General features: G+C 38.6%; 3 protein-coding genes across 6 annotated transcripts in view; 1 reads left to right on the top strand and 2 right to left on the bottom strand.

Annotated features, from left to right (window-relative positions):
• Window positions 1-419: 419 nt before the first annotated feature.
• txndc11 (thioredoxin domain containing 11) lies at window positions 420-12,680 on the bottom strand. Its single transcript, XM_039799218.1, has 13 exons — window positions 12,421-12,680; window positions 10,500-10,596; window positions 9,999-10,118; window positions 9,456-9,553; window positions 8,098-8,227; window positions 7,764-7,857; window positions 7,427-7,539; window positions 7,093-7,296; window positions 5,844-6,525; window positions 4,364-4,551; window positions 4,111-4,223; window positions 3,686-3,766; window positions 420-3,040 (listed from the first exon to the last, which is right to left on the bottom strand). The coding sequence occupies exons 1-13, from the start codon at window positions 12,543-12,545 to the stop codon at window positions 2,416-2,418; spliced, it is 2,670 nt and encodes an 889-aa protein (XP_039655152.1). The 5' UTR covers window positions 12,546-12,680; the 3' UTR covers window positions 420-2,415.
• A 621-nt stretch (window positions 12,681-13,301) lies between these two features.
• LOC120558399 (bifunctional apoptosis regulator-like) lies at window positions 13,302-24,676 on the bottom strand. Of its 4 annotated transcripts, none has more exons than XM_039799396.1 (9): window positions 24,562-24,676; window positions 22,913-23,213; window positions 20,650-20,748; window positions 19,665-19,758; window positions 17,316-17,488; window positions 16,944-17,088; window positions 16,294-16,464; window positions 15,531-15,727; window positions 13,302-15,153 (listed from the first exon to the last, which is right to left on the bottom strand). In XM_039799396.1, the coding sequence occupies exons 2-9, from the start codon at window positions 23,191-23,193 to the stop codon at window positions 14,961-14,963; spliced, it is 1,353 nt and encodes a 450-aa protein (XP_039655330.1). In that variant the 5' UTR covers window positions 23,194-23,213; window positions 24,562-24,676; the 3' UTR covers window positions 13,302-14,960. The 4 variants fall into 4 exon arrangements, with proteins under 4 accessions (XP_039655330.1, XP_039655325.1, XP_039655315.1 ...); XM_039799391.1 differs by lacking the exon at window positions 24,562-24,676 and adding an exon at window positions 24,368-24,526; XM_039799381.1 differs by lacking the exon at window positions 24,562-24,676 and adding an exon at window positions 24,293-24,525.
• Window positions 24,677-26,752: 2,076 nt separating this feature from the next.
• Window positions 26,753-27,969, top strand: part of LOC120558291 (zinc finger protein 37 homolog) — a 15,151-nt gene continuing 13,934 nt past the window's right edge. Inside the window, exon 1 of the mRNA XM_039799221.1 lies at window positions 26,753-26,901. Within this exon, the coding sequence (XP_039655155.1) occupies window positions 26,893-26,901 (9 nt within the window). The 5' untranslated portion in view covers window positions 26,753-26,892. The remainder of the gene's footprint in view (window positions 26,902-27,969) is intronic.

Genomic DNA, 27,969 nt, shown 5'->3' with positions numbered 1-27,969 from the left:
TTCACGCCACGGTTCTCTCTGCTGTAATGCTCTTTGCTCTTTATTTATTTATTTTATTTTATTTCTATCTTTATTTTTAATTTAATACATACTGTGTACATATACTTATATTGTTTATACCTATACTTATATTGTTTAATATTACATTTAGAGAATGTGTGATGTGCACCAACAACACCAAAACAAATTCCTTGTATGTGTCAAAAAACATACTTGGCAATAAAACCCTTTCTGATTCTGATTCTGATTCTAAGAAGCACTTGTCCAAAAGAAAAACAGTAGGAATTTAACACCAGTGATGTGATCAGAGGTCAAATTTGTATTAATTGCACTAATTTTGTTCTTTTTATTTACGTAAAACAAATGGTTGGCTCCAATTCACAATCCTAGATATCAACCATAGTAAAACTCAGGACAAATAAGATGAAAGGCTTTTAATCAGTAAAAACAGGTGCAATATCTCACATGTAAACAATTGCAGCATCTCATTCATAATACCTGAATAGTTACATAGAAATATTTGAGTGATTCTAGGATTCCTGTAAAAATAGATCAGTGTAACAAAAGAACAATATCACCTTCAAAATAAAAAAAAGTTTTAGCTAATTATTTCAAGTGCTCTCCGGCTCACCTTTAGGTCGGTGAGCAGGTGCCACTTCTTCAGTATTAAATAAGTCTCAGCTTCATTAGTAGCCCTCTCTCCCTGCAGCCAAATTCTACATCACTAACCCAGAGTCATCATTGATTTATAAGCAAAGGGATGTTGGGAAAACCTCATTGTCTTTTGGCTTGGCTTGTAGCAGCATAATAGTGGCATTCATATTGACCTCAGAGAACAAGGCCTTTATTTCTAATATTCCCTGTTCTCCAGTTAACCTCCTCCATGTTTACCTTTTGTCCTGATGAATTCAGAATAATTTCCACACGACTAGCGCTGGTGGATAGGACGATATAATAATGTCCGTTCTCTTATCTAGATCGTTTCTATCCGGATGTTTGAAAAACCAGCAGCCAAACTGCATCAACAGGGCAATACAGTGTTTACGTCACTTGGACGACGCTTTACGTTCTGATCCTTTGCAAGTTATGTTCATTCTGCACTAAATTTCTTGATAAAATACTCACTTTTTTAATTTTATTTGTCAAGTATGTTATTCACACAAGTAAGCAAAAATTGGCTTTACCATGTGGTTATTTTATATTTCCTATTTATTTATTGAATTATCAAGAAAACCTGCTATATCGTGATATATATCGCTTTCAAAATATGAAATAACCTATGTCGGGATAGAAGATTTTGGTCATTTCGCCCAGCCCTACACAGTTCTAATTCCATCAGTACAGCCAGAGTCATATCAGGCGGTCCAGTTGACCTTTTTCACCCCTGAACAATGCAAAGCTACCAGGGCTGCACAATTAATCGCAATTTAAGCGAAATCGCAATATGGACTAGTGCAATATCCAAATTGCAGGGGGGCGCAATATTTGTTAAAAGGCAAAATGTGTGTTAAACCATTCTCATTGAAGCATAGTAGTGGTGCAGACATCCCAGCCTACAAATCCTATCCTACAGACTAAAGAAAACATCTTGGTTTGGTACAGATCCTCGCAAAAAAAAATAAAAAATAAAATCACACTATACTATAATATTGTGCAGCCCTAAAAGCTAGCATGAATGAAAGTTTCCGCAGCACCCTTCCTTTCATATATAGGCTTTTATTGTGAAAAACATCAGGACGTTTTTTAGCATCACATCAGGAGTAAGGCAAAGAAGGAAACATTTCCGTTAAAAAAAAGACAAACAGAGCTGCAGAGTGGTGAGCATAATACGACTTAGTGCTGTGGAAATGTACATTATACTTTACCATGTGAGCTGTTGTAGTAAGCTACGCGTTCGTTTTTTTTGTTGGGAATATTAATTATTTCTTGAATAATAGCTTTTGTATGAGAATTAAACTAGAATAAGTAATATAGGAAAGGTAGAAAATTTGGCTGCAGGGTCTGTGTAGTACATTGAACATAACTCAGGGTTACGTCTTCACCCTTCAACAGAACTGACATTTTTTGCAAGCAAAGTTGGCACTGGATTCCCATACTAGCGTGTTCCTAAGAGTGGATGAGACCACTATCATGACAGCAGCTTGGAGTATTCCGTCTCTAACAAATACTGCTATTTCCCCCCACCACCTATCCAGCTTTTTGCTTTTCTTTTAGGAGTTTCCTTATTTCTTTCCTGACATAGCAGCTATCTTAGATTTTCCTCTGACAGATCATAGCTGTCATTTCACCCTCATTCGCTCTTTTCCATGACAGAAATTATCAGGTCACGTTGTCCCTAGGGTTTTTGCATGACCTCCTCATTCAGGCTTCATTTTGCTTAGAAATCCCTCCTGTTTCACCACATCTCAGGTCTTATCACATCTTCTTCTTTTTCTCATCCATTTCTGTCCTACCTCCGTTTCCGGGCCCTCTTTCCTCTCTCCTCCTTTTCTCTGCGTCGCTCTCGGGATTCCCTGCAGACTTGTGGTCAGGAGGCCATGAGGCTTCTTTTCGGTCTGCCTCTGCCTGCTCTGTAGCCTCTGTCCTGTCCTTCAGCGCCCTCAGCAGGACCCAGAGCAGTGTGTTCTCATTCAGCAGGTTTTCAGAGGCGTCTGCCAGCTCCTGCAGCCGCCTCACCGCCTCCCTGAGCTGCCGGCTCTTCTCCCGGTGCTGTTCCTCCAAGCTTTGCCGCTCTCTCTGCAGCCCTTCGTTCTGGGCTTCTAAGCTGAGAGCGTCGAATGTCAGCCGCCGGTTGTCGCGCCACAGCTGCGCCAGCTGTTGGGAGAGACGTTCGCGGGCGTGACGCAGCGCTTGGACCTCTCGCTGGAGTGCTAGAAACTCTGCACGGAGGAAGGTGCTGGGGCCCGCAGCCTCCGCCTCGCTCGAAGCTGGCACTGGTCTGTCTGCGTATTGTACAGAGCCGGAGTGCTGCAGGATGAAGTGGAGGAGGTTGGGTAACGTGATGGGCAGGTCGTCCGGAAACTTCACACTAAAATGTTTTCTTCAGGAGAAGCAGAAACAGGGAAAAGAAGAGCGCAAATAAAATAGTGGTGAAATGCTTTTTTTTTTTTAAATGTGTATGTTTTGTTTTTGTGTGACAAAACTGTTCGGGAATAATAATCAATTCATTAATTGAGTACACAGCATTGAAATTATTAACGTACCCATTTTGGAGGCTACTGTGAGTTGTGTTGTGTTGAAAAGTGTACTACTGCTAACAACTGGAATGATTTTTATCATCAATTAATCTGCCAATTGTTTTCTTGATTAACTGATTATTTGTTTGGTCTATAAAATGGCAGAAAAAAAAAAAAAAAAAAGGAGAAATCACAACTTTTTGATGCCCAGGGTGACATCTTCAAATTAAATTTTTTGTTTCGTCTGAGATTCCGAAAACATGAAGATATTGTTTATTTTCACATAAGACAAAGAAAATCTGCAAATCCTCACACGTGGAAAGCTATAGATACAAATAATAGTTACATTTCGATTCATCGACTAATTGTTTCAGCTTTAGAGTACTCTGGTCATTGACCGCCAAATGTCCAAGTAATACTGGAAAATATAATCTCTCTGTGTGTGTGTGTGTGTGTGTGTGTGTGTGTGTGTGTGTGTGTGTGTGTGTGTGTGTGTGTGTGTCTCTTACCTGTATTTGGGAAAGAGAAGAATAGAGGGAACGTGATCCACCATGAACTCCCAAGGAAGATCATTACGTGCAACATTCACCCTACACAGAGAAAAAGTTTAACTATTTATGAAAAGGTTTCTTTTCCACTTTTATTTCCTGGTTGTTGTTTTTTACCCGCTTTTTTTTCTTCTTTGTTTCTGTTTATCTGATTTCATGGGTTTTAATTTGTGTTTCAACATGTTTCTATTCATGTTTTATGTTTGTATACATATGTTTCTGTCTTTGTTGTCTTTGGTGCAAAACTTGTTTGTTTATGAAAGTGCTATATAAATGAAATGAACTTAAACTGGAACTCTGAACAAAAAGAAAATCATATTCAAACACACAGTACTGCCACAAAAACTGTGTCAACAGTCAACAATAAAAACATACACAAACTGTACCTGGCCACAGTGATGGTGCCGTTCCCCTGTAAGAATCTGGCCAGCTGGATGATGATGTGGTTGAGAACAGAGCAAAATCCACACCACTGAGTGTAGTAGATGACCAGCACATCCTACACAGACACACAATTATTATTTTATCTCCACAGCTCAAGTACATGAATTGAATACTTGATGCTGAATCCTGCACACAAATGGATGTAGAGTTGATAAGGTGAGAGTGAAAAGGAATTGAACCAGAGTCTTTTTTCACCTTTTGAAGGTCCATGACGGACGGCAGGAAGGAGGAAGTGGTCAGTTCTGTGATGAGGAGGCGTGGAGGCGAGCGCTGGTGTTTGTCTGGATGCCTGGTTTCCTCCTCACCTCTTTTCCTGTCTTCTTCTCCCACCAAGTGCCTCTGCAAAAGGCTGTATGGCGCACTGAAGTTCCTGATGAAGGCCTCTTTAAGAAGATACAGAGACACACAATGAAAACCGAGAATGACCAGTGCGGCACAATATAATCGTTTTTTATTGTTATCGCGATATCAACTTGTGCAATAAACACATCGCAAAAGACGCAAGATTTTGTGTTCGTTGGAAGAAAATCTGTAGAAAATTGCACTTTAAAATGTAACAATTTTTTTTTAGTAGTGCCTTTGAAATTCAATTCCATGTTTCATTTGTTCAATAAAAGAATGTTGGAAATTATTTCCTTTCATTTGTTTTAAATTCAACCAGCAGTTTGTTGTATTTTAGCCAACTACGGACAGTGGATCAAGAAGCACATCACCAAATGTATTTGTTTCTGTTCATTAGAAACATCAAAATGCAGATAACCATGACATCATTACACGTCCAGTAAGAGACCAATATGACATTGTTAAACGCTTACATTTTACTGTGGAAAAGTCATCACATAGAAATGTAAAGGCCACAACACCCTGTGTTCAACTGCAAACTTCTTTGTGGTGACTATTCCCTGAAAACAGCTGTACATGTACCGTATGCAAAAGACCATGAAACTGAGACATGAGCTAATATGCAAACCTGTTGTTTGCCTTCTCTGTTTGATGATGTGTTGAATTCGAACCACTTTGTACACAGAACAGGTGAATCTACACAGACACGTACACACTAATCTGACTCCTCCATCAACAGGAGACTCAAAACTATCTACTCAACTATGGCTGCATCAAACTTAGTGCAATTTAGCACATATAGTACAGACAGACCCTTATCCTATACGTCTGAATCTAAATTTGATTGTCTAGCAAAACTAAACCTTAAAATCAGAAATTGTGACAAGTAAATGTGCTTCAAGTCAGTGTGCTTCAAACAAAGTGCATTTCAGATCATCAAACAGCATCTGAGGGCCCCTCCCCCCAGGTGTGTGGAGGTGAGAAAGTAGGCAAGATTTTAGCCTTTTAAAGCTTTCTTTTTCATTCTTTCGTCACTTTTTCTTGAGTAAAGCTGAGTGGAACACTATGAATAACTGAAAGGAGAGACATTATGGAAGCGTGAGCAAATGAACCCCATTAAAATTATTATTGCGTCTCAACCCCTCTCAATGAAAGCAGGCTTTTCACCCGACCTTCAAGTGTGGCAATTTGGAACAGCTGTAATGTCTTTTGCTTTTAGACATGATCTGACAACACTTTGTACAAACTAGTTTGTTTCAAGCATATCTCGGCCTTAAGATTTACAAACCAAATAAAACCATGAAATATGAATAAGATACTGTCTTAGTCTTACCCAGAGACTCTGTCAGCGTGGCTGCTGGACTACGGTGGAGAACATAATGAACCTCATCCTTCAGGTTCACAATAGTTGCAAACGATCCATCGTCTTGTGCACCAGCCTCTTGGTGAAGAGAAGCATTTCTGTTGCTATTTGCCCCGAGCCTCACCGCCAGAGGCCAGTTCAGAGCGAGGTCAAGCAGATAAAACCTGAGTGTCCTGTTAGTCCGACAACGGAGCCCTGTGATGCCGTCTCCTCCCTGCTGAGGGGCAGAGGATGGAGGGATGAAAGAAGGAGGAGGTATTTGCATGTCTAGCTCCTCTTTGGCTTGTGATTCATTGAGTTGAGATTCTTTTCTGCAGCAGGCACTGTATTGACTGAATGGGCTGTAGCTGTTCAGAAAGTTGCGACAGCGCACTGAGGTTGCTGTTTTTAAGGACACGGCAGGTAGTTTGTGTAGGCAGCAGTATCTCAGATAAGACTGCAACTCGTATCCTCCTTGAGCCATGGACGGGAACGAGCAGCGTACAGAGGAGCTGGTTAGGCCCGATTGTGACAAATTCAGGCACACCTCACACACACTTTCAGACTCTGGGAGAAGAACTGACTGGCAGCACAGCGAGTGAGAGGTGAAACTTTTGTCCAAGCTGGAGTGGTTGTTGTCACAAGAATGATAACGCACAGCAATGTCTGCAACCTGAGAGACAAAAGAAGGAAGTTATAATAATAATAAAAACACTTTACTTCCGGATACGCATGTGACGCAGAACGTGACATAGTTCCGTTTGTTCCACAAACAGTGCAGTGTACCATACAGTGCAGTGCAAAAAAATTTATAAATAGTCCCAAATTTAACTTAATAAAAGTCAGTGGCAAAAAGAAAAGTTTAAGCCCTGTTTTAAAAGAACTAAGCGCTGGAGAAGATTAAACTCTTCTGGGAGTTTGTTCTAGATATGTAGTGCATAAAAACTAAAATTAGTAGGATATAAAATGAATATTATATTTGTGAATGATGTCCCAAGGAAAAAGTACGTACACAGAAAACATTAACGGACCTAAAACAGAGCCCTGTGGCACACCACACGTGAGATAGGCAGTTGAGGATGAAGCATTATTAAAAGTAATAGAACTGATTGGAACCGGAGTAGAGCAGTATGAGAGAGGCCTACCCATCTCAACACAATTAAGAAAGATGCTCCATTGTATAAAATACAGCACTAAGTTCAACTTCACCCCCTATGTGATGTTTTCCATCCCTGCTCACCTGCTGTAGTATGGGGCTGAGTTTGGACCAGAGTGGATTGTGCGGCAGGAACAGCAGTAGTGCTGGACCTTTAGTCAGCTCATGTTCCAGGAGACGGGACTTTGTTCCTGGAGGCTGCAGCCACTGGAGGACAGTCTCGCGGTGTTCAAACACCCAGCTACAGATGGCCTCTGATGTAAAGTTGCGTTCCCTTCGAGGGAAAATCTGACAGAAGAAAACATACAGCACAATGCCGGTGCAATGCCTTAGTATACATTCAAGATGATGTATTCAGCATTTAATTACATTTTTTAAATCAGTGTTTTATCTATCATGGCCCAGTGACATTGCTTACCAAAGAGGAGTTAAATCTTCTGTAAAGGTAAACGGTTTCATCTTCTTTTAGTGAGATGGCCTCTGCCACCTGTTTGTTAGTCACAACCCCGAAACGTACGACACCACGGAAATCTGCACCAGAAAAACAAAGACTAAGGGCTGGAGACATAGACATTAACCACATGTTTCACCCATCATTGTAACATTTCTTAAACTTTTAGCCTACTCAATGCTATCTTTACCATGACCAGGTTTCCCAAAAACTTGGCCATTTCTAATCTCATTTTACATAAATTACATGATTAAAAACTTTGACAAAGGTTCCACTACTGTATGGCTGCTGGATCACTTCTTACCCCTTTTTAGGGCCTGCAAGGCAGAGGACAAATATGTTATGTACCCCGGCGGCTGAGGAGAGGAGTTAAACTGGAAGAAGCCCACCACTCGAGGCTGGAAATACACAAGAGACAGCTAATTAGAATCCATCATATGGAAATATAGCCTTATTTAAAGAAGACATCTATGTACAGACACAGATCTTTCAACAACTGTTAAACTTTCAGGTCGTTCCTTAAAGAGAGCTAACATTAGCAACTTGCATAAATGTAACTCTTTCGACCAGCACACACAGTAAGGATTAAACTGCTTTTCTGCCAACTCTCCATCAGATGACCTGATGCAAAACAATACCTCATGATAAGAGAGGAACTCTTCGAGTGTGGCTCTTGATGGGAGGTAAGTGAGCGGTGTGATGACTCGGAGGATAAAACTTTCTATATATGGAGCCACAAATGGACCCTTGTACTCTATAGGCCCAAACCTGCAGCACAGAAACACAAAGACAAACAATATAATGGATCAATTACTGTAGATGATCTCCCACTAACAGCGGTTGTTGTAAGTTACATCATAAATTAAATAAATATACACAGGAAATAAAACATTAACATTCAGGTGAAGGGAGGAGAGGTGTGAGAGAGTGTTGCCATGTTTAGGCCATTGTCTACTAGGTAATCTGATCACGAGACAACGAGGTGCATCAGAATTTGAATGGCTTACAACCTCTACTAAACAATGACAAGGGAAAACCATGGAGACATCATAAACTGAAATATTACAAACCACAGTCACAACAACAACATGAAATAAGATGAAGATCATTATTTAATTGCTTGGGTTTCTTCTCAAGAAAGAAATGCTAAACATTTACTGGTTCCAGCTTCATCAATGTGATTATGTGCTGCTTTTCTATCTTTTCTATCATTGTACATTTAACATCTTTTGGTTTTGGACTGTTGGTCGGACACACCTAGTAATACGAAGAGGTCAGGTAAGGCTCTGGGAAATGGATAGAAGTGATATAGAAGAATTAAATGATTAATCAAGAAATCAAATCAGAAGATGAATTAATAATGAAAATAATAGTTAGTTGCAGCCCTGCAGCAATTATACAAACACTTCTACGGTCCAGTTCCAGTTTTGCTTTAGGTGCATCCAATGTTAGGAGACATTGGATGTTCCTTATTATGTCTGCCTATGTAAGCGTTAACAATTTAGCATTTTTAATCCTTGAGCTAAAATATTAACTTGAAAACAACATAAAATCTTAAAGATCATTAAATCTGAAAAATAGATTAAAACGATCAAAGTCGGCAAAACTATATAACGCAAGCTGACTGGATAGCTGTTATGAAGTAAATGCACCTGCCCTTAAATAAAAGATCTTATTTTTGTTTTGCCAATATGATAAAATAAGGAGTTAACAACAAAATATTTTTGGACATTTTAAGCCGTCATTAAAAAGAAAATGAGCGGAAAACATACAACAAATGTCCAGACACAAACTGGGGACAAACCTTACGCCACCACGGTGTCTTAACTCTGGCTTATTTTAAAGGAAGTGAATGACTTACGTTACAACAATTTGCAGCCAACTACAGTTTGTTGAACCACAGCAATTCTAATATCTGAAGCAAGAACGTAAAAGTCACATTCGTTCTGTTCTGTCATTTCAGATACAAATAACTTTGAAAGGGTGAACGTCTTACCTTCTATAAAACAGATGGATGATCGGGTACTGATAGAAGTGGTGCTGCTTCCTGCATTTCCCATGACTCCACCAGCAGTTAACAGCCACAAACTGCACCTGTGTTTGTGTGTATAAGAGAAAAAGAAACAGTTGAACAAGCAAATCTATTTCCAGACCATAGACATGGTATGGGGAGTTATCATTGTCAGTCATACGAAGAGATCAGACTTTATTCAGTCTCATTTACATTACAAGTGAGCCCCAACACATTTCTTTAAACTCTAAATTTTAACTGCATAGCTGTTTGGTTTCATTTTAATTACTTTTAAGTATTAGTCTAAACTGAGGATAAGAATACTGCTATTTTATAGAGTCCCATAAGCTATATTTACTTTTCTAGATATGTAATGTGTCTCTGTAAATTGACTAGCAAGTTACTCTAACACCAAGCCCTAGTTTTCTGCTACCACATCAGTGGTCATCTAAGGGTGTCAATCAGGATTGCTATTTGGTATTTAAACATTCCTGCAGAGTGTTTGTTGTGTCCTCAGATGTTCTGTACCTGTTTGGCCAGCTTCTTAGCCACCTGCTGCACTTCCTGCCGGGCAGCCATCGAGTGAGCACACCACGGTGCATAGAAGAAGATGAGAGATACCTCTGCCATACTCCTGAGACGATCCACCTGGAGAGAAAATGTTATTGACATAACCACTGTGCTAGATCGTTATTCTGTTTGTGGCTTAAGCATGCATGTATTACTTCCAGGGACTCTAGAAAATCGATAATTTATGACAATGCCAAAACATGTGAGAAAGTCAGGCGGGGAGCAATCAGCACCAGTCACAAGATAAAAGCTACAGGATACAATATATCAAGTTTCATGCTAAAGAAGTATAATTGACACAAGGCTGAATAGTATGTACTCTGTAGCCTCGTCCCATTGCTCCTTTGATATAGCCGTCCTTAAATCCATTCACCATGCATATTTTACCATACCTAACGAAGAAAATTCCACACTTGACTCATGATAAATTGTTTTGCATCAGGTGTCTGTGAATCTCACCTGGTCCAGCTGACCCAAGTAGAGGTCCACTACCGGGGCCTCGGCAGAGAAAAACCGCACCGAAGGCCGAGCTGCTGCCACCACATTCTTAGCACGGCTTCGAGAAAAAAAAAGAAAAAGTAAATCAAAAATCATTACGACAAAAAAATGAAGTTCCCTGCATCAAGCTAAGCACTTACTGTACACTCTGGGGTTGTCACAGGTGGAGCAAAACTGCACAATCACAGACAGATGCTTAAAATGTCAATCTTTACAGGTGTAGGGTTGCAGCGATATACTGGTTTTACAGTATACTGTGGTATGAAAATTGGCAGTACTGTGCACATTTGCTTATCTAGGCTATTGAAAAAATATTGTATTTATTTTTTCACAAGGAAGATGTTTTACAAATACTTCCATTAAAAAAATGGTTTTAATTATAAGAAAGTGTTTGTTCAACCTAAATAAAACCCTTCTGTTTCATACCTTCAGTATTATTATCATTGTAATTGATAATAATACTAATTATTATTATTGCGTCATACCATATACTGCGATATATTCGGAGGCGGATATTGTATCATGAAAATCTCATACCGCTGCAACCCTACACAGGTTTAATCTCCACATCTAATAAGATAGAAGACAAGTATGTGTTGTTTAGTGCTCCAGTGATTTGTCAATCAATTGATTGGACTTTGTATTGGTTTTGAATTTATGTAGCAGTGTGCGAAAAATTTTTTGCACACCTCTTTTGTCGGGCAGGTGCGTAGGATATGATCAAGAGTAGTAGATAAAAAAAGTTTTTTTGAGAAAATCCCGCACACTGACCATTACGCAAAGCAATAATTTATTTAGAAAAATACAACATTTCGGTCTCAGACCTTCATCAGGTAAATTCTAAATAAATGATTGCTTGCGTAATGTCAGTGTGCCGGATTTTCTCTAAAAAAAGAATTTATTTAGCAGAAAATGCCAAAGATTCTCTGGTTCGAAAATATCATTTTAGGATTTAAGATCTTGTGAAGAGCATCTTTGTACTTTTTTTAGATGAAATAAATGAGTATATAATATTTAAGATCAGCTGAATAACATAATGAAGACCCCAATTGGTTAACTAATGATTATGTCATTATTGGTTATTGCTTTGTTCAGGAAATAGTCCAAAACCCCAAAATATTCATTTGTAGTACTGTAATGATTGTCAGGAGAAAATAGCAAGCTGGAACTATTGCAGGTATTGATTAAGAAAGTCAAATGACTGATCACTTTATACAAATAGTTGATGGTTAGTCACTCTCAATCACTACCAAATTAAATGCCTTATTGTTTCAGCTCTACAGATTTTGCTGAACACTTTCGTACTTCTACTTAATAGTTTAATTGGTTTTTACTTTACTTTTTACAATAATATTGCTACTTCTACTCAATTCAAAGATTACAATACTTCTTCCACCATAAGAAGCAGGATGTGTCTGAGATCATTTGTTAGCAATTTGCAAGAAGTTCCAGTCTTACCAGCTGGGTTCGCTGGAACATTAATGTGTGTTTGCTCACTACAGAGCTATGGTTGTTATCTTTGAAGTCATTTAAAAATACAGACTCCAAAACTTCATTAAATTTAAAAGGGATTATACATTAACACTACACTTAGGTAGTAGCCTACACTGTCTGTTTAAGCGGTTTAAAGCATTGGTTACTCCTCTTGTCCTAGTACACGTCAGTTTCAGATCAGCTGCACAACATAATGAAGAACCGGATTAGTTACAAGTAGCTAATAATTATAATTAGGAATAGCTAATTAATGATTTACTAATGCTACAACATTTCTCTCTAAGCAAAGTAAGCAATATGTTCAGTCATGACTGACTTAGTCTGGTCACAAGAACACACTAATATAATATGAACAGAAGCTGTTGTTGTTCACGCTGCTGACTGTTACCTGCATGTGAACTTGATGGCCAGTACAAGCAGGACGCCGAGCACGATAGTCCCGCAGAGTAGACCCGGTCTCCGTGCCATTCGAAACAGCACCTGCCGGAGAGACTGCCGCACCCGGCGCAGCATTACAGGCTGGCGTCGGCTCTCTGTCCCATTTATACGCCACGGCCGCTGCTCTAAGCGTCCATTTGCTTAACGGGGGGTGGAGAGGAGGACTCGTTCGACCGACCTTTCTTCCCCACGTAGACTTTTCACTTCCGCAACAATGACGTAAGGGAAAGACCATAAAGTGCTGTCGGCCATTTAAAAGCGCGGGGTGATTAACCGGGTGATTAACAATGTTATAGGTATCCGAGGTTTGAGAAAATAAAACAGGTTACTTACGTTGAAATTGAATTAAACCGGTCTAAATAAAAATCACTGTTTAATCCGCAATAATTGTGTTTGTACTTATTTTTGCGTATGACTCTTATGTGCACTTTTGAGACTGTCCCTACGTTGTTATGGCGACAACCCTTGCTGCCATGCCGGCTGTTGAACACTAGAGGGCGGTCGTTGTAACGTTTTCAATCTATCAAACTTTATTTATATAGCAGCTCTCTGCATACAGGTTAATATCATTTAAACCCTCAAGATAGATAACCATAGTTTTTGTTACGTTTTATTGTCATCTGTATAGGAACTACAAATCTATACAGTGAAATTCTTGTTCAGCATTCTTGTTCTTCAAAAAACAATTTAAAACCCAAACATTTAAAATGTCACTGACCTATTTAGTTTGGAAAATATATATAAATAATGAAAAAAGATGCTATTGACATATGGCTTACTGGATACACAATGCTCAACCTGAGAAAAACAAGTCCACACAACAGAATAACATTATTTAAAAATCTTTATTTTTCCTTTGTCATTATAGAACATTAAAGAACAAAATCACAGTGTAGAACTTTTAAGTGCAAATGAACAATGTAAAAAATAAAAAAGTCTTTGATTAGCTCTACCCACCCATCACATGGAAATCTTTACTACTGCCAACAAAATCTTTATATAAAAAAAATGTGCAACACAATATTTGTCAGCAGTACCAGCAAATAAAATCTGTTACGGACAGTTTTTCTTTAAAATCATAAAAATTTGAAAAGAAAAAAAAAAAATGGGTATCAGCATCTTAATTTCTTTTAAGAACATAAGTTTCATCTCAAAGTGCCACATGTATTGTGAAATGAAAGCCTGGGATTCCTAGAACACGCTTCATTGTTTAATATTTTTTTTACAAAGACCGCGTTTTTGTTTTTGCTTGAGTCAACTGTAAAGCCTGAGGTTCCCATCAGGCTGCACAACTACAAACCTTAACATTTGACACATTTCACAATCATGTTACCAAACCTTGTAGAATTTTCAGACAGTTCTGTACCTCCAAGATCGCAGTCAAAGCCAAAACCGTACTAAAGATTTAAAGAAGGCATTGAAAGTCATAGAATAAGGATTTATATAAAACTAGTAACACTGCTTCATTCAAACTGATATATTTAAAGCAGCAGTTGTTCATTTAATTGGTTGTGGATTACATGCCGTAAAGACAAATAAAAGAAGTCAAACAAAAATGTACTCAGCAATACTTGTTGTAAAAAAAGCTCACCTGTCATCGGACTACAGCGATCTTAGTGCTACAAAGCTATCAGAAAACTCCTTATGAGGCCAGTCTTCAATACAACCAAAGTTTGAACATGACTTATTTGCATAACTGCCCTCTAGACCATTTAGGCAATGTGGTTTGTGAATGCACTGTGCACGCAGAGAGAGATCACTGCAGTACTCTTTCCTAATCAAAAACATTACAGATATTTCACTTTTTGTTTCTCCTACAATAGCTCTATGCCCCTCTTGTCACACATGGCAACCATCCAGCAGAGAGGCGAGACTGGAAGCGAGAGCACGTCCTTTCCAACAGCAAATAAGCCAGTCTCATGTGAGTATACTGCTGAAAATAAACACTTCTATTCAGCAACTGGATTTCTGGCTATTTTATTTGCTGTGAACTGTACGGCAGGGATCTTCAACGTTTTTTAAACCAAGGACCCCTTAACTGAGAGAGAGACGGAGCACCCCCTACTACATTTATTCACAGTTAAGTTGCATATTAAACGTGTAGGGCAGCCTAAAAAAAAAGATTAAAAAAAAAAAGATATTAAAATATGAGTTGGCATGATTTTATAAATCATGTTTTAATGTTAAACATACATGCACAGTGTATCCTTAAGATTAACTGTATATGTGGATGGCTACCTCAGTGACTACCTTACCTATAGGTCATCAATGAGTTTTTGTTTTGTTTTTTACAAATAGGCTGATTTATATTTGCTAATAATATGTTGGATTCATGTTAAGACATTTTAATTTTTGAAAAGACTTTCAAAATATTAACAATAATATGGTGGCCCCTCTGCAGTAACTCTGAGGACCCCCTAGGGGCCCCGGACCCCCTGTTGAAGATCTCTGCTGTACAGCATTAATTGGGCAATGACTGCATGCAGTTTGTTACAGTGCCTGCGTTTCTGGGTGCATAAGGTGCTGCACCACCAGGTCTATATTAATGATGGGACTGAAGTAGAGAGCCCAGTAGAAGAGGCAGTTGCACACAAACTGAGGGACAAAAGGCCACAGGAGGGCGAAGGCAAACCCCTGAGATAACATCTTCCACATGTGGTCCCACATCTTGCGCGGCAGAGACCTAAGGAACGTGGAAGATACAAATTAGTGTATGTAGCCTTCTTCACCACAGGACCTGAGCAACCTGTTACTTAACATGTAGCTTAACTTAACAATTACATTTCCCATTAATGTAATGTAGTGTCGGAACTTTCAAATACATACATTTCTAGTAGTGAAACGCTTGGACTGCATTTATATAGCACTTCTTCCACTAAGTAGCAAGGAAGCTCGACCAAACGCTACATCACTATGCTTTATTTGCTCTTAAAAAAATAAGAAGCTTAAAATCGAGTCGGAGAGGACACTAGGACTGTTTGTTTGCTTCTTCGCCGTTGCATCTTAAGTATCCTTGAGTTACATGAAAGAAAGATTACCCGGTCTTGCCCCTGTGTATACCTGATTCGGACTCTTGTCCAGAGTCTCCACAGGGCGCAGCACTCCAGCACAGACAGCAGCATGGCGTTAACAATAATGAAGCGTGATGTCCAGTAGTGGACGGCCAGCCAGTCCCAAGCAAACTCTGCTATCAGCTGGTATGGAAGCAGGAGGTACTTTACAAGAAACTCTGCCCACTGTCGCCAACTGGGCTCCAACTAACAAACAAACAAAAACAAAAAATGACAATTGAGAAGTGGGTTTAAACAATAAAACAGGTATGAATAAAAAACAGAGGAGTACAAGTTTTTTTGTTTTGTTTTTTACAGTAAGCCACTATCTGTCTGTCATACAAAGAAAATCTGGCAACCTCAATAATAGGTACAGTATATCTACATGCAAATTAATGTTCAGTTAAAATAGTTAGCTGTGATATTTTAGTCAGAAAATTTGTTAGCATGATGACTTTTTTTTAAAATGTTATTTTACTGTGTTTGATCATGTGGGAAGATGTTTGCCTACATAATAAAATGCCAATTTTTGAATCTAAACCAAGAGAAAGATACACCCCTAGGCGGCCTCTAGCTCACCCAGTAGAGCGTGCGCCCCATGTTGGCTGAGTCCTTTGCAGCGGCCCGGGTTCGAATCCGACCTGCGGCCCTTTGCTACGTCTCTCTCTCTCCCCACTTTCCTGTCTATCCACTGTCACTACCTAATAAAGGGAAAAGCCCCAAAAAAATAATCTTAAAAAAAAAAAAAAAAAGATACACCCAGTTTATGTTACCTGTGTGTTGAGGAAGCTGCTCTCCACTGAGTGTGTGATTGCTGGACAGCAGGTGTGCAGGAAGGGCAGGAAGGTTTCAGAGTAATCGAATAAATACAAATAGAAGATTGTGAGACGAGGGGAGCGCTTCAGTGCATACAGCAAGAACAGTGACTTCCCTGCATTAGTAGCCTGGCAGGAAGTGAGAGAAACAAGTGTACAGAGTAAGAAGACGGTCGTAGGTGTAGTTTAATATGACAAACGCACTGTTTGGAGATTCTGTTCCTTAAATCTAAATTCTACAGCATTTTCTTAAATGAAGGGACCGTGGTAGAACACTAAAGCAAATGTCACATCCTTAAATACACGTTAAGACACTAGTGCATGCTACTGTACTTTTACACAAACTGGCTCAGAGGTACTTTCACTTATACTTCACTTTTACACAAACTGGCTCAGAGGTACTTTCACTTATACTTCACAATATATCAACTTCATATTTTTTCATCTAAAAGATGCAAAAAGGTACTGAAAGTACTACCAGCATGGGAAGTGAACTACAACAGGACAACTATTTGCAAACCAAAGATGCAAAATACAGTACGCTGAAAAGACTAATGATCAGTGGTTTGCTCGTGGATCTGTAATCTGGAGCAGAAAATACTCTTTACCTTGTATTCCCAGAGGTTCTGCGGAGGTTTCACACCAAGGGCTTTAACTCTGTCCAGTTCTGCCAAAACAGCCCGTCGGTGAGCCTGGTTTTCTATGCTGTAAGGAGGTTTTAACAACTCTTCCTCCCCCAGCATCAAAAGTAGCCTAAAGCAAAAAAATCAACACCACAAGGCATGAACATCATGATCCACAACATGTGTGTCTAAACCACAGTAGAGAACAATGCACTACAGTTCAAAGGTGACAATATGTTGTTAAACATATGGTTAAACTCAGTTCTATTTTGTAGAGTATATTGTCTCCACATTTCAATAAGGACAAGGAAAGCAACCGAAAATTGTGCTGAAATAAAACTGTATTTATTCATTTACCTTCCATTGACGTTCTCCTGCTGGAAGGGTTCTCTGTAAAGCTGGGCCCAGGGCCCCAAGTTTTCCAGCCAGGACACAACTTCCTCCGGCGTCCAGTAAGACACGGGTTTACTTATCAGCAGGTCATGCTGTTCCACCACACCACTGCTCCAGTGATACACCAGCACAATCACCTGGAAACACACAGATAATAACAAACAAGGTACAGTGGCCACATCTTTGTATCCTGCTTATACCACACCAGGATGCATTATATATTTAGATGCAAAGAAAATATTTAGTTCACAAAAGCTGTAGGTGGTAAGGAGTAGTGGATTAACATGTTTACATGGTGGCTGGAATCCCTCGAAGGCCAGACTGCTACCAACTAGTCCCACAGCTCTGGTTTAGCCTACAGGTTATCCAGTTACTGTGTCTTGCATAAATCAGCCAATGCTTAAATGCTTAAATTAAACATGACTAATCAAAGTATAACTAAAAATATAAATTGAAATGACATGTTAAAATGTTGGTATGATTTGACAAAATCCGTTACTTATCACATCTTTATAAACAATTATGAATTATTCTCATTTGCACTGCTATGAGCATTTATTGCTTAACATGTGCACAGCCATAGATCAAGCTCTGTAAAGGCTGCACCTGCATGTGTGTTTCTACAGGTTTTCCACTGCCCTGCTCTCTATTTCCATCACAGTTACCATATGTTTACAGGTACGGAAATAAGCACATAGTGTGTCCTCTATTTTTGTGTCATTTGGTAAAGTAAGAAGAGCAAAGTCACTTCTAAACAAAGAAAAAATTCAATGCTAAAAACAAAATTCCTAATATGACTGCCGTGCATGACAATTTGTCGCCACAGCCGCAACATGGCTGGTTGTTTAGCCATGTGTCCATTTAGTCCCATGATAACTTGACAGTTAAAAAAAGTAACTGTAACTCCACCTTGGTAAATATCAGTAATGAGTATAATAATTGTCAACTAATGTCATATATCTTTGCATGGATAAAGCCTACATGATCATGTAAAGTAAAAGTAAAATGATGGTGCATTGTGCTGTTCTTAAGTTGTTACGTCCTGTTTTTCTGGTGAAAAAACTAAAATAAATAGTATAAAGAAGAAGCCTAAATATCTTTGGAGTATGGGAAATCAAAGGGCAAGAAATGGTTGGAGGGAAAGTGGACCCAGACTAGCAAGGGACTGGTGGGCGTATAAAGTCACATTAGGCTACCTTAAAATGTAAATATTGATTGAAGTGAAGCTCAATGTTCACTTGAAATGGTAACACAAGGTATTTTTATCCTGCAACTTCTTTTCCTAGTTACTTGCCAGTAAGGTTTATGTGAGCCAAGAAAGTCAAAAGCATTCAAAATAAACTGATGCTTTGCACACAGGCCCAGGCCCCCTTTCCAAAAATGACCTGATTCAATAATGATAGATATTAATGAACTGGGGTCAAAAACAGGACCATGCTCTCATCTATTTACATGCTCCTAGCCACACACAAAATGTACTGCCACGTAGCAAGACAAGTTACGTTGCTCCCAAGTGCCACATGGACAAAATAAACATGATCTGTCTACATGATGTGAACAAGTGACCTCTTCATTCACTACTGTGATAACCTTTAAATATGACATACCACTAGTGCTAAAATATACAACAACCTAAAAATGCAGTCGTTGAATGTAGTCATACATTATTTTAAACAGAATTAACAGTGTAGGTGCAGCTGACCAACTTATAAATAAAGGGTCAGGTTTAAAATAATTTCCTCCAAAAGGCACATTTGTATGTATTATGTAGTACAAAAAAAAAAGGAAGAAAAAAAAAAACCTTTGCGTGATATTATGTATTACAAAATAACAGTGATTAGATTATTGGATACTGATGAGCTCAAACCCTTGACCGCATACTGTATCGTATAAAATACATTATGAATGTTATTTACCAATCCAACAATGCAAACTGATTAAACAAATTCTTTATGTCGCTCAAAATGGATTTTTTTTTTTAACATCGTAGTAGGTATTTGTATTATCCACAAACAACTTATAATGACTGTTACAAACACACAGGTTTCTATACCAAACTTAAGTGTTCTTACTTTAACATGTTATCTCTTGGATTATTGTGTGCCTCATCCATAAAGCAATACATTACCCTCAAAACCCGATAAATCCATATAAAGCTCAGAAACTGCTGTTGCCACGGCAACACTAACATACTGGCAATGGCACCTGATAGGCAGATAAGAAGGTAGCTAGGTGCCATTGCATCAATTTTGAGGCCATTTGAAGTCATGCTGCACAAATAATATAGTAAACATAAAGCAGCTGTGTACTTACAGCCACACATGTGAGTGCAGTCAGGACTCCAGAGAAGAAGAAGCCTGCTCCTTTGTGCTGGTTGGTCTTGGATCTTCCCAAGTTGTCACCATACCTAAGAACAGACCACAAAAGGGTATCAAATACAAGTGAACAGATTAGACATACCCAAGGCACGCTGATGGGGATAACATCATCATTGTTGTTAAAGGGATCTCGGTTATGGCGCTTACTCACTGCTAGTACCAGCTCTACTCGGCTCGACCGCGGTGCCCCGTCCTCCATTTTCCATTGCAGATTTAGTACAGCCTCATGCGTGAGGCGAGCGTGGCTGGTCGTCATAGCGACGTCGCAGGAAACTGCCGTGACCTAACGCGACACACACACAGAACGTCAAAGGTGTGTGTTTTTTTTTTGTGTCTCGGCATGTGGCTGTTGCCAGAAGACAAATTTTGTTTCAAAAGAAGCTGGAGGCAGCAAAAAAAAAAAAAAAAAAACACTGCTGGCTAAACTATTTAAAAATGGCGTGTTTGTTCAGGACGCCCCCGTCTGCGCTTGCAATGATGATGCAGTGATTAGCGACGATTCCCTCCGACCAATCAGTAGTCTGCAGGTTTTCCCGTCACCTTTTGGTATCGCCAAAGCTCGCTTGGAACCTCGACGGAGGGGATACTAAAAAAAAGTTAGCAAGTACCAGGTACTTTTTTTCATAATGGAAAACCAAAAAAGCCGAGTAGAGTCGAGGCGAGTCGAGCAGGTACCATGTAATGGAAAAACGCCATTAGAATTGCATTGTGGGTGCACTAGGTTTTGGAAGAATAAAATAAAGACAGTATCTCTGGTTCTGTTGCACCCATTTTGATCATTTTGTTTTAAACTGTCCATCGTGAGTCTGTTATAGGAGTGCAGTGCTAAATTGGTGGAGTACTCTTTCAGTGTTAATGCTGACACACCGTTCCAAAGCCTTACACCAAAACGGATTGCATCATAGATTATACTGTACTACCTCTGAAAGGCTAGCAAACTCCGGGAGATTTTGGGGTTATTCTGGATCTCTGCTCTTCTCCGCTCAACGACCTCACTGAACAGCTTGTCAGTTGCATCCCTAGAGAGAGGAGTGTTAAGTTAACAAGTGTAATTAGTAGATGAAAGCTAAATGTACAACAAGAGAACAACCAAAAAAGGTGGTGAAGCTATGGTTATGTTCTTTGGGGGTTATGTTAGCATCAAACAACCTAGCTGTTTCACAGCCATGTTGAGGACTCTGTGTGGTAATTCTGCTTTTTGCTGTTTGAAACGGTTTAATGAAACTCTTAAAACATCTGGAAAATTGTACAACTTACTTTGGAAAGTGAAAACACATTAATCAAGGCTTTCCCTTTGTGTGCACTATACATTGACTGTGTAGTGATAAATTGATGTCAGTAACTGTGTACAAAACATTATCTTAACTCCTCACCTGTCATAATATTAACAGAACTTTTAGTGGCATTCACATACTGTATATTTCCTATAAACCACGTTACTTCTTTGGTGATACAGTATTTGTGTCTGATGACAACAGCTTGCTTCCTCTTATTAAAGTAAAAAAGTAAATCAATTTGAAGACATTCAAATGTTGGACAAAACAAATCTCTGTTTCACCGATTGAATTGGTAATTTCTTAAACCAACTTCCTACATTTTAGTACATACTTCCATTTTTTTTTTTTTTCTTTTACTCTAGATACCTACATTCTTGACCAATTAGCAAGACGTTTGTAAGTATGTAGTCTCATTTTGACAGCTTTTCCAAAGTGTGCTGAAGGAGGGTCTGGCTTAGGGTTGGGTATCGGTATCGTTTTTTTCCGATACAGGTGCTAAATCGATACTTTTAAAATGGTGCCGGTGCCTGAACCGAAATATATATAATATATTTATAATGTATTGTGTACATACATGTAATGTATAAAATATATTTAAAAAAAGGAGCACAAAACGACAGTTGGCGACATTAAAGAACGGCTTGTTTATAGGCCATATGGTCAAAATTAAATTATTGATTAATAATGTAATAACAATAACTTATTTCACCAGTAAATTGCTGGTAAACGACAAAAACAAGCACCAAATGGGAAAAGGGCATTTTACAATAACTTAAAATGCACCACAAGTCTGTATTATTTTTCCGCAAATAATACAGACTAATACGGACAACGGCAGCTGCAGTCAGACTGTTATGTCCCGGTGTTGGAATCCTCTACAGGGAAATACAGTCACACTTTACACCGCTTAACGTAAACTGTCAGCATTTTAACAGTTGTGTTTAATCCAGCTACTAGCTAAACGGTAACGTAGCGTCCCGTGCAACGATGCTTCTGAAAAGAAAAAGAAAAAAAAGTCAGGCACCGAAATTTTCGTTCTTATTCGGTCTCGTTACTAACGTTTACGTCGGAACCGGTGCCCTATTGGCACCGCGTTTCGGTACCCAACCCTAGTCTGGCTACTCCACATAGCATTCGGGATGGGAGGAAATTTACCATGCAGAGCTCTGAGGAGCAGTCAACAATAGTGCTCATTAATCCACAAAATTTAAAATTCCAACACAAAGAAAGCGGAAGGAAACGAAAAATACATGCATCCGGTGGAATTTCCTGCAGCACCGGATCAATCCCGGAAGTGGAACACAAAGGATATAGACTAGTAAGTATGTGACTTGTTTTGGAATATTGTGAAAGTGAAACCATGCTGCACTAGGCAAACAGACTACAAGGCTATACTGTATAAAGCAAAAACATGTAATCTTAGTCCACATGCTGAAAGGAAAAGTCTGGCACCGCACCGGTAATGTGGAGCATACATTGTACTGTCTCACTCATCATTGATTAGGCTGAGAAGCTTAAGCCAGCAATCAGGAACTACAGCAGTGTCTAGACAGCCAGGAACCAAACTAAATTAATTCTCAACGGTTGGGGGTAACTTGGTTGTTAAATTAATGAAAAATTGGCTGGATCTGTAGGGGTCAAAAATATTTCTCCACCACTGGAGAGGAGTCATACATCAAGATTATATATCCTTGTAAATAAGGTTTTATTTAGACAACATTTAGCATTTGAAAACGTTGTCTTCTTTTATTACATAAAAAAAGAGTTTTTTGCTCATCAAGGTGTATTTGAACCACACCTGTCATACAAAAGTTTTTTTGTCTTTAGAAGTTGTCAATATGTCAAATATGAATATTTTGGTCAGAAAATCAAACACTCATTCCCTGTCTGGCTGTGAAAAGCATACCTCAGCAGTATGTTGATTTTAGGGAAGCCTTCCCACTTCTCCCGGCACTCTGGACACTCATTCTTGTGAGAGGACTCCCACCACAGAGCCAGACAGTGTCGACAAAAGTTATGGCCGCAGGTCAAGGTGGTGGGGTTCACTAAGATGTCGTAGCAACAGTGGCATGAGACTTCATTTTCTGAGAGGATGGTGGCGGAGGGATTCGACTGAGGAGATTCCGAAAAGTGAGGGGGGTTGTCCATTAATGCTCCCAGACTGTCATCTGATGAATGCCACTCCATCTGGTGCAATATATCAAAGCCTGAATAAGAGAAGAAACAAGTTTACAAGAGAAGAACTAAATGGAGAAAGTGATATAAGTTTAAAGTTTATAATATGGGTACATTCTCTAAAAGCTTCTCACAGACAACCGCAATTAAAAGGACTGTGCCAGTGCATTTGTCCTATTTACTACAATTCACATAACTCAACTAATTATTTTTTAACATTTTTTTCAGGAATGCATTGCCTTTCAATAAACATCCAAACAATAGTATAATATTTAAATATTAGCAAACTCTTGATTTGAAAGATCAAGTCGGTATTATGCTTTATTGCTGCGGTAATGCAGGGATGAAACTAACGATTATTTGTTACATTGATTAAGTAAAAACATAATTGATAGTTTTACTGACTAAGAATTTATTCTATAAAATGTCAGAAACTAGTGAAAAATGTCCATCAGTTTCCCAGACAAAGGTGATGTCTTGTTTTGTCAGACTAAAAAAAGCACACAATTTACGGATTTATATATGTGTATCATTTAAAAGTCTGATAACTTTCTAATCTATAACCTATTATGACCATACACCGCTCGTCGTCTGTGTGACAACACATCATAATCTTCCCTCGCTGTCTTTCAGCTGCTAATATTGACAAAACACAGAAAACCCGAGCAGTTGCAACATTGGTGTTGCTCCATTATTTCAGGAAGTGTCATTTGGTGCGCTTGACAAAGTGCTATGTGAACGAAAACCGACCAATATTAAAAATGCAACAATATTTATAATCGTCTAAAAAACGTTAGACCTAAATAGCTAGCTAGTTCGGAACTTTACCGAACGCTTTGAAAGAGCCTCCTAAACATTGATAGCAGCTAACGTTAGCTATCACAGCCTGATCTCTACGTTAGCTGTTACGTACACTCCGTACATTAACTAGCTATAGCTAGTTAGTCGTTAGATAATTACCAGCTAGGACAGGAGCAATATTTACAGCTCTGTAAAGCAGAAAGAACAGTTTACTGATATTACGTTAGCTTTAGGACTGATATACTAGCTAGCTAGTTAGCCGCCAGCAAGTGATAGCTAGCATAACAGTAACTGGTAGTGACAGTTTTACCTCGTCTCAGGAATGGCCTTTGAGTGGTGACCAGCTGGAGGTTGACATTATAACTATCTGGTTAAAATAACTTACGTAAGCTTATCGTAAGTTAAACCCGAATCAAACAGTCCACGACGGAGATAAATATTTCTGCTTGAACAGCTGTCGCCATGGCTCCGAGTATGTACTCCGAGCTGCTGTGGAAAGCCCCACGTACACATCCACGCGCACGTCAGAGTGTCAGCATGCGGGTACCTGATAACACTCTTCATTGGTCATACGCTCACCTATCTCAAATTATGTGGCTGAAGCCAGGACAGAGAAGATGTCTGCAGCCGTCCTATGTGATGTTGTAAAGCAAGCTGATTTCAGCCATGTGGCTTTTTAAAGCGGCTTCAGTTCAAAGTTCAGATCAGATTCTGTCACTAGTTTAGATTCTGGACTAAAGAATGAGGTATTCGTGACCCCGATGATAACAGAGCAATAACCTATTAACGTAACACGTTGTGTCTGGTACAGGGGAGACAGTATTTATAGAGTTTTGTCCGTTCTCTTAATACATCCATGGTTATGTCCAGTGGTGGAAAGAACATTTATTAAAGTATAATACTTCTACTACATTTTGGAAGTCAATATTGTACTTTTTACTCACTTTATTTGATAGCCATACACTTTGCAGATTCAGATAAATAATTCAAAATATAATCAACAATACATTATGGTATTATTACTGTAGATCAGTATTTTTTAAAAGGCTATGGTACTTTTAATGAATGCAGCATTTGGGGTCCAATACATAAACTGTAAATATTAAGGTCCAAAACTACTTTTTGTTATAACATTCCATATATGATCTCTTTTCAACGTGAACTATTTAATAAAGTAGAAACCCATTCAAATATTGTTGAGGCAAACTTCCCCTGAAAAGTTCAGGAGACTTGGGCGCGGTGTTCCCAGGGGCAAAATATGGAAAATTGTATTTACCCTGCAAAGGATAAGCAGATGATGACTGAATCAACTAGTTTCCAGTAACGTTTGGCAGTGGTTTAATTATGAAAGCAAATAATGGCCTTAAAGATTTGAATTTTATAAGCAGGTGAATGCCTAATTTTGAAATGTAATACTCAACACTGACTATTGAGTAACTACTGTAACAGTAATGCAACACTGTGAAAATACTTCACTACAATTACTGCATTCAAAACCTTACTTAAGTAAAGGTATCTAAGTATTATCTGCATTAATTTGTCTTTACTGTAGCCTAGATGTTTAAGGTTGTCCTAATTTAAACTACTATTTAAACTGCTGGGTAGTTTAATCTACAGCAATGCAACATATTTTATTCTATAAGTAGTTCCACTCAACACCACTGCCCTATTGCTTAAGTGAGTCCGCTTGCAACCTGCAAGACCCTTAACCGTCTCTTGCAGTCCGAAGGCCATTCTCAAATTGGTGGCTTCATTATTTGATTTTTCACTTTATTAAAGACATATCATATACAATATATATGGCATACAAAGACACAGAAACTACAATATTGACAACACAGTGTCCAGGGGTACAGGCAAAGAGGACAACAAGGCTTTTCATTCAAAAGTTTAAGTCCTAGCACCAACTTCATTACACAGGTCACAAAGGTTGCATATAATAGCACAGTAGATAAATAGCTTTTTATTGTCATTCAACTGTAGAGTGCACATATGGAATTTCGTTCCACTGGCTCATGAATACTGCTTTAACTAAAAACAAAAAAGTTTTAAAAGTGAAATAAATAAATATGAATGCTAGAGAGTGTAATTTTAACATTTAAATATGACATTACAAAAAATAAAAGTCTTCACAGCTTTAGAGTTCTTTGAATGTTTTATGGCCTCCATTCAGAGAAATTTTACTTGGAATTAAAGTCACAAAACTAATCCCATAAAATTAAAGATTTTATAGACACACCAAAGAAAACACCCTTAAACGAAAAGAATATTCTGCAAATGTCTTTGGATGAACTCTAAAATGTCTGACCAAAATTTGTCAAATTAGTTGCTTCATCTTTGACTCAGTCTAGCATGTTGTAAAATGACGGCTCAGTATTCATATTACGATACTTATTCTGTACTGTCCAGTAGGTGGCGGTATGACGGATGATAACCGCTGCAAAAAAAAAACGAGAAGAAGAAATGGTGGCGCAACCGCAACGCTTTGCCAATTTTCTCTCCTAGGATGGCGAAGGCAAGGCATTGGGACCATGGATGTGGGACAAGTCATTGTCAAGACTGGCATGCAATCGTTGCCTGCTCTGGTTGGGTTGCTCAAGGGTTTATTAAGAGAACTGGATACAACGTTCGGCGCGAAGCCCCCGTGGGGTTGCTTAGGTTTAGGCAAATTGAGTGGGATTGGTTAGGGTCATGGTAAGCCAATAAGAGGCCGAGCAGAGCAGAGTAGGGCGGGACATGCCTTCGCCGTCCTAGGATAAAAAAAAAGACCCAAAGGTGTAGCTAGCTAGACAGTAGGGTTGAGTTCATGACGGGCTTCTGTCATCCAGAATAACGCAACAATTTAGCTTAATTTACTCATCACCCTGGTTTTCTTATGACATCCTTCAAACCCTGCGACCGTATCGCATTATGTTTGAGGTAACGTAGACAACTTAGCTGCTATTCGGGCGATTATTGTACAGCTAAGTGTCCTTTGCTGGGATTTTGGATGTAGCTTAACTGTTATAGTTAACGTTACATAACGTTAGCTACCATTAGGTAGCGTTTAGATGTAGCTCGTTAACCAGGTATGCAGATTAAGAAGTAACATGTTTACTGTGGGTGACATTGGTTTATAGTGACCCCATTTCGCTCCTATATTTAACAATGTCTCTAATGTTGCCTTGGTTGTTAGCTACTTAGCTAGTGACGTTTGTTATTAAACTAACGAGCGTTGTATTTAGTATATGAAACTTATTAATTCACTGCTCCCGACTCTCGTTGCAAGGGCTTCTTACATGTCCAAGTGTTGCTGAAAAAATATTAGGTAGCTCACGGTGCCTAGAATAATGGTAGCTAGCGTAACAAAACAGATAAGTTAATTTACGTTAACGCACATATGATCCCTGACTACTGCACATATTATACATACTGTGAACTTTTGCACACACCCCCTGATCAATATTTTTGCACACCCTGCTCTAAACCGTACAGCCTTCCTTTCTTTCCCTTTCTAAAACAGTTATATTTTACAGAACATGTTGACTTCTCACTAAAAAGATAGACAGAAGACACAAGTAAAGTACATTTAAGAATGTAAGCCTTAAATAATATACATTCAATAGAAACAAATGGATGAAAATAGAAACTGAACTATACCTCACAAAGATAGTGCCACAGTAATATACTGTATATTAGTCCAAGTATGTAATATTGTGTAAGTAATGTATTTATATGTACTATATATGGAATATGTAGTATATCTACACTAATACAAGGATATGAGGTAACTGCAATGAGAAATACTGAGATATAGAACATTGTAATTAACAAGCAACAAAAGCTGATGATGACTACTTGGTTTTTAAGGAACAAGAAAATCAAAGTTTGTGATTGTGTGTTTTGGAAAACCTTTTTTTCTCAAATAGGGCTACAATAAATGATTCATAATTTTATTAATTTCCCAGTTATGGTCTTAATTAATCGATAAATCATTTGATCTGTATA

Source organism: Perca fluviatilis, chromosome 1 (genome assembly GCF_010015445.1).
Source record: "Perca fluviatilis chromosome 1, GENO_Pfluv_1.0, whole genome shotgun sequence".
In the NCBI taxonomy this organism is placed as follows: domain Eukaryota; kingdom Metazoa; phylum Chordata; class Actinopteri; order Perciformes; family Percidae; genus Perca; species Perca fluviatilis.
The sequence above is the reverse complement of the archived record's forward strand: the minus strand, read 5'-3'. Positions and strand labels throughout refer to the sequence as shown.